The sequence below is a fragment of the Solanum tuberosum genome, unplaced genomic scaffold (genome assembly GCF_000226075.1).
Source record: "Solanum tuberosum cultivar DM 1-3 516 R44 unplaced genomic scaffold, SolTub_3.0 scf00164, whole genome shotgun sequence".
NCBI classification, from domain to species: domain Eukaryota; kingdom Viridiplantae; phylum Streptophyta; class Magnoliopsida; order Solanales; family Solanaceae; genus Solanum; species Solanum tuberosum.
The window spans coordinates 1211936-1219394 of NW_006239092.1; the positions used below are offsets into that span (position 1 = coordinate 1211936).

Genomic DNA, 7459 nt, shown 5'->3' on the forward strand with positions numbered 1-7459 from the left:
TGAGGAGACAAAATACAAGAGAGAAAGAGAAAAAAAGGGACAGATGCCTGTGTATAGAAAACAAAGAGACAAGAGGAACACAAGAAGGTAACAAGGTACCTGTGTAAAGAAAGCAAAGAGCACAATTTTTTTTAAAACGATGGCTCTTGATACCATGCTAGAAAGACAAAAGATATTCTGAAAAATAGTTTTCTCTATTCATCCATGATACAGTAGAAAAGCAAATATTTATAGCTATACAATTGGAGGGTTAGAGTTCTATTCTAGGAAGGAGTATATATGGTTATAAATGTATATTCTGTAAATTAGTCCTATCTAAGAAAGAATATATTTTCTGATTACTATACAATTATAGCTTTTCCTAACAATGTCTACTGCATGAATTGAAAATATATGCCCAAATCTTAAAGCTGACAATGGATTAGACACAATCAAACCGATTTTATCAGTATCAAAACCGATTTTGCTATACCGAGCAAAATTACTAGAACCGATCCTATTGGAATCGGGTTTACCGAAACTTTTCCAAAGTTTTGATCTGGTCTTATAGGTACTAGTTTAGAACCAGATCAGATCAGTACCAAAATTGGGTCGTCATACTGGATTTTTTTTCTATAAACATATATTATTATACATTATTATAATTAAATTATATATTTTATATATGCATATTATATATGTGAGTCCTACGTTATAATAGATGTAAGACTCAAATTCTCAGATAGGATGTCATGTAAAACACATGTTTTGTTTGTTTAAATTTATACAAATTTAATGGTCTAATTATCTAAAAATTGAAGGACATAAACGTAAATGTGAACTAAACCCAGTTCCATATATTATGCCTTCTTTTCAAAACCCTTACTTTGCTTGAGGAAACAATTCGAAATTAGATCCAATTCCAATGACCGGAGTTGGAGAAACCCTAGAGGACCGTATCAGTTCGTTGCCGGATGAACTTCTGATCAAAATTCTGTCTTGTTCGGCGACAAAGGATGCATACACAACATGTATTCTCTCTAAAAGGTGGCTTTATCTCTGGACTTCCATTCGTAACTTCAGTTTTGCTAATACAAATTACCGAGAAAATTTCACATCTTTTGTTAACTATATATTATCTCGTTCTGTTTCTCCCAAAATACAAAAATTCGAACTCGACTACAGTTATTGCGATGTTGAAAGCCGCTGGCAAATCACCGAATGGCTTAATTTTGCTGCTACTAGAAAAGTGGAACATCTTCTACTCTGGTCTACTGATTTAATCACTTCCCCTTTCCCATTGCCTCAATCTTTCTGCGAATGTTCGTCATTGATAACATTAGCAATAGTTGTGGGTCGTTTTAACTTTGATGACACAGTCATAGCCTGGAAGTCTTTAAAGAGCCTAAAATTGGGGAATTTTATTATAGATGATTACAAAATTGCAAAAATATTGTCAGGCTGTCCTGCATTGGAAGATATGGAATTACATGATTTAGTTGTGCTTAATGGTCCTCATCGCTTGGAATTTATGTCTTCAAAGTTAAAGACACTGAAGCTGAATGGTCAATGGTTGATTAATGATGGAAGTCTTCGTTGTGTGGAAATTTTTTCCCCGTACATTCAGCATTTAGAAATTTCAGGAGGTCTTTATGATCTCAAGTGTATTCTCGTAGATGTGTCTGCTGTGGTTACTGCGAAGCTTACTTTCAACATTATGTGTATCAAAGACATCAACTATGATTATGGTCTACATGTTGATCCTGAGGAAGACAGTTGTAGTGGCTATCATCAATTCTTTAGGTCGCTCGCCCACTGTTACCTTCTAATGTTCCATAATGTAAAGGAGTTAACCATTGGAACTTGGTTCACAGAGGTCTGTTTTTATCTCAGAGTACTTTTCCTTGGACAGTTGAGAATTAACCTTTGTACAAATTTCACAAACTCAACTGGATGAGTTACAGAAACTTGTGGCTTTTTTGTGTTTTTTTGTCAACTTTCGAATGTCGGGTATTTTTTTTGTCATATCTGCAATACATGTATCTGAAATCACGGATTCTTCTGTGTCGATTGTTGCTTAAAGTGTTTAGATGATTAGGTTCACTACTTGAAGATAATAGAAAAAAGTGGATATCAGGCTCTTCCTTGGGTGCGGTATATTACCATGGCTGGTGAATATGAGTTGAGACTTGCATAAAACCACACCGAGATGATGATCCAATCCAAATAAGTTTTGCTTGAGGGCTTGAGGCTCATATAACTCATCCAATGCTTTGAGCTCCTTTGCAGGAGATGAACTGGTTTAGCTCATAGATTTGAAGCAAATTGTTTTGTTGTGCCAATTTTTGTTATTATTGTATTTGACTTTATTTCTTGTATGTTACCCACATTTTCTTGTATAAAGATGTCTGCTGATTACTTTCGTGTTGCATATACTGTTAAAGAAATTCAATAGATTTGTCACATAACTTATGTTGCCATGGAGTACTTTCTTTTTGTACTTATTGCTTTCTCCATTCTTTATATTACTAGTTTCATTGGGATTATTGCAACAGGTTCTGTGCATGTTGCTGTTCAAAGGGACTGTACTTCCAGAAATGAAATGCAAATATCTGACGCTGGAGTTGCATGTGAAGAGGTTTAATTTGTATGGAGTAGCTGGTCTTCTGCGAGCATCAAGTCATGTAGAGAGACTCAACATAAATATATATACAGAGGCACTAGACATAGAGGGACGCGACATAGATTTATCAACAAAATCTGTAACTTCCTCTCTTCTTTTAAATCCATTCATTTTATGAGTTTAATCACCCCTCCTTAGAATTTTTCTTTTGTCACGACAAAGCTTAACATTAGTTGGTTGGTGTTGTTGCTTTCTTTGAGGCAAATGAGGTCTGAAACGGAAAGGGTTTGGTGCCATCCACTCTTTGCTTGGGTTACGTAGGCCATGAATCTTTAAGATAGGAACAATCATCATAATCTGTTTAAAAAGTACCAATAAGATTTGTTGGTTCTGAAATCATTTTTTCCCCACTTTTGTGCAATATCCATGAGGCTAACTTGAATTTAGTCCTGATTAAATTCTCTTTCTCCAGCTTGAAGATACCCACTGCCACTTTGAGTTATCAGATTTGGTCAAAGGAGATGATATTGATTTGCAAAATTGGATTTTATTTGGGTTTCCCAACCTCAAGAATGTTAAGATTATCAACTTCCCCGGAGAGCGGTGCTTTAAGGATCATTTCAAACAGGGCTTTGACAAGCTTTTGAAACTTTCAGAATTTCTGTTAAACAATGCAACAGTTTTGGAGAAGTTCGTGCTATCAAAGGGAATAATGTGCAAGATATGTTCAACCAACTGTGTGTCCACATTTTTATCTCAATTGGCTGAGAAATTGTTTTGTTGCCCAAGATCCTCTACAAATTGTGTGATTATCTACTAGTAGTGAGCTTGTGATGATTAGACTGCAAGTAGTTTTCTATCTTAGGATACACGAGATGTTGCCTTATATTGAGTTTTTGGTGAATACTCATACAATCATGACACTTTAACTTGTCTATGCAACTAATTACTTATCTTGTGGCATACCAAATGTTATGATGTCTTAGTTTCTCATTCTTGAAGCTTTCAGTTCTGATGAATCATTATATTCAAATCATATAAGAATGTATGGTTAGATCTCTTTGTTTGATTCATCTGAAATATCCATTCTTCAGGCAAAATTTAGATGACGATAAGGGGTTTCGAGAAATAGTTTCTGTTTTACCTTTGTTGCAATAGAGCTACTGTGAACTTTGCAAAATTGTCATTGGAGTCGAAGTATATTTCTGTCGATTTAAGGTTACAACTTCCTAGTTTTTAATCCTTGATACAGACTATTTGAATTTTTTTGCATTAAGCTTTGCTAGTATATATAAATAGCCCAGCTACATTTTCTCTGTCTCTTTGGCTGCAAACTAGCAGTGAGTTAGCTACATCTTCTTGCCGGACTGTTCATTAGCCTGCCATTCTACATCATGTAATGGACCCATTACCATTCTCTTTCTTAAAGCGACATCGGGTGTGAGTTTTGGTGTTAAACTTTAGCAAAGAGGCAAATTGAACATTTTACCAGATATTACTTTGTATAAAATTCTACTAAGCTACCAGATATTACCATTGAACGTCAATCAAGTAAGCTTGGTGCTTTCAATGGAGGATACATCTACAAGTCTACACCTGAGATTGTAGAGATCTCTAGATATTTCCAAAATACGGAAGATATGGGTCAAAAATTTCTGACTCTCCATCTTCCCGCCAATCAAACCAATAATGGCTCAAGCTTCCAATGCAGGGAAACCTGACAATATTTTCACAATTTGGTTATCGTCTAACACCATAGTCCCCAACTTCATGCTCTTTAGAGAGTTCCACGATATGACCGTTGGAAGATCAAAAGGACAAGATTGAACATCTAAAGATATCAAGGATGAACATATGTAGTCTGTAGAGAGATTCAAGAAATGAGATCTTGTCATAATATGACCACAATACAACATTTTCCACTTTCCTCTCAACAGCAAAACTAAAGCAGCGATTGACTAAGGAGTTGTAGTCAAATCAGAGATCGTAGTCTAATGGAATTCGAGTTGGAACTTTTTAAATTTGGAAGAGAGGGAATGAGCTAATGCATAATCAATAAAAGTTTTGAAGTTAAGAGTTGACGATTAGATTTTGCTGTTAGAGATTTTTTAGGGACGATATAAATTCCGATTGTTATATTCCATTTTTAGCGATCAAATTTGTCCTTTGTATATTATTATTCCGGTCGTTAAAATCCTTTATGACGATAACAAATCCGGTCACTATAATTGATTTTAGCTACTAGATTCTCTAATTACTTGTTAACTTTTCGCCTCTTGAAATAATAAAAAAAAATTCATATGAATTCAAGCACACAAATATTTGAACACATACAAAACAATCATTATTCCGTTAAAATTTCATAGTTGTTAACAAAGAAGCATAACATTACATTGAAAAACAAATAAAACCATCTAAATTGTAAGACATTATAATTGTCTCTTAACAAATGAGGAAATAAAGTTATAACACCGATAGGGAAAATTGAGTTTTTTTTATTTTGAAAATATCATATGGTATTTTTGATCCATTAAATAATAATAAGATCATTTTTTGAGTATCGAAAGACATCTTCGACCAAAATATAAACGGAGGACATATTCAGTTATCACTCTTTTTCAAAAAAAAAAAACCCTAACTAAAAAAGAGCTCTCTTTAAAACAATCACAGAATGAAGGCAATCTCCTATGAAATATCGAGCTTCCGCAAAAACTGAAGAGGTATGCCCTGTTAGTCGAACGCAAACGCAATCTCAAAATATTGGAATTGACTTTGGTGAAGTTGCTTGTCACTGCCTTTGTTGAAATTGCTCGCCTCCATTAACGAGTTGTAAGTTCCAAACTAACTTTTAAATGCCCATATTTATGTACAATTTACATCTGTTCACACATCTATCATCTACTTTGTGTTTTCAATGACTTTTCCTAATACACACAATTAACATTGATATTCACTTTCCCATTTGTACCTCTAAGCATCCAGATTCAGCACACATGGTGACTGAAACTGAATTATCAAAACAGAGTATACCGGTTATCAAGATACCAAAACGCTCTGTCAAATGGGCGATTAGAGTATAAGTTATTCAAAGGGCTTCAGTAATCTGTCTATATGAAAAAGGAGAAGAAAAAATTACACACGTCAACACACACAAATTTTCAGTATTTTAAATAATTAATAATCAATAATTAAATAAATAAATATAGACACATGTCAATAATTAAAATTAGAATGACACATGTCAACACCACAAAAATAAAATAAAAATAAATAAATTTTAAACAAACTATTTAAAATACAAAAAAATAAAAATAAAATACCAACGGACAAAAGAGTAAAAAATGTTAAAATAGGTTATAGTAATAGAAAATGTAACAAAGAAAAAATAAAATAAAAAACGTGCATCAATCATTTTAAATAAATAAATAGCAAAACTACCCGCACATTAAAAAAATCTGTTAAATGAAGATATGCTTTAGGTTTTAAAAAATAAAAAAATTATTTTAAATGTGTTTTTTTCAAAATAAGTAACCAACTCACGTAACTATTTTAAAGAAAAGGTAAAGTAATTACCTTTTGAATTTAAATTTAAATTTAAAGTGGTTACCTAAAACTACTCTACCCATTATCTCTATTCCCTATATATACATAAATAAAGTTCATTAAAAAATTAATTGATCTTATTCTTCTTCAAATGTGTAGTATTATTTGTTGAATTGTTTCCATTAGTTTTTAAAAAATAAAAAAAATATTTTAAATGTGTTTTTTCAAAATAAGTAACCAACTCACGTAACTATTTTTAAAAAAATGACAAAGTAGTTACTTTTTGACTTTGAATTTAAAGTGGTTACCTAACAGGCTAACACTACTCTACCCATTATCTCTATTCCTATATACAGAAATAAAGTTCATTAAAAAAAGTAATTGATCTTATTCTTCTTCAAATGTATAGTATTATTTGTTGAATTCTTTCCATTCTTCTTATCTTCATCTTTTTATGGAGCGAATAGGTAGATTATTTGTTGGCTAGCCGGAAAAAAAAAAGTTTGAATATACTTGCAAATAACAAAGTGAAAGTCCAAGAAGAAAAAGAACAATATTTATCAAAATGGAAATCTTCTGCAAATGATGATATTGTTAGAGCTATAATGTCTTTTTGTGAAATTCTTTTTGGTTCATTTCATTCAATTTGATTTGTTTCTATCATATATTGTACTTAAATTCTTTAGGTCGAATTAGTTTTCTATGTTCTTTTTTTATTTACATTTGTAATCTTTGATGACTTTTGCTGTGATTAATATTTTTTTTATGATTGTGTTATTTTTTATTAAGTGAAGTTATTCTAATATTTTTTATGTTATCATTTTCTGTTAATTTTTTCTATTCAATCATTTATATTAACATGTTTTTATATTATTGAATTATTTGTCATATCTTCACATTTATTAAAATGTTAAATATATGCATTTAAAAATCGTTGTTATGGAATCATTAATATAATAATATAGATAAATGTGTAATATAATGTATTATCATAGTTATGCATGTTACCTCACTTTCTTATAGATTTTTATTTTAATAATAGATTTGTGGGTGATAAATTATTAGAGTATGAATTAAAATTTGATTAATTTTATTTTTAATTGTATGCTATTTTTTAATTTAATTTTAGTGTAGCTAATCGAATAATTTTTAATTTTATTATTTTTTGTTAATTTTTTATTCCGTCATTTATACTAACATGTGTTTATTATTGAATTGTGGATTTATTTTTCTTCAAATGTGTAATGTTGTATGTTAAATTATTTCTATTCTTTTTATCTTCATCTTTTTATTTGGTGAATAGGTAAATTATTT

At 31.2% G+C, this 7459-nt stretch overlaps 1 protein-coding gene across 1 annotated transcript; it reads left to right on the forward strand.

Annotated features, from left to right (window-relative positions):
* Positions 1–856: 856 nt before the first annotated feature.
* Positions 857–3597, forward strand: LOC102593158 (putative F-box/LRR-repeat protein At3g18150). Its single transcript, XM_006354000.2, has 3 exons — positions 857–1855; positions 2535–2741; positions 3075–3597. Exons 1-3 carry the CDS (start codon positions 905–907, stop codon positions 3420–3422), a joined length of 1506 nt encoding a protein of 501 aa, XP_006354062.1. The 5' UTR covers positions 857–904; the 3' UTR covers positions 3423–3597.
* The last annotated feature ends 3862 nt before the right edge of the window (positions 3598–7459 follow it).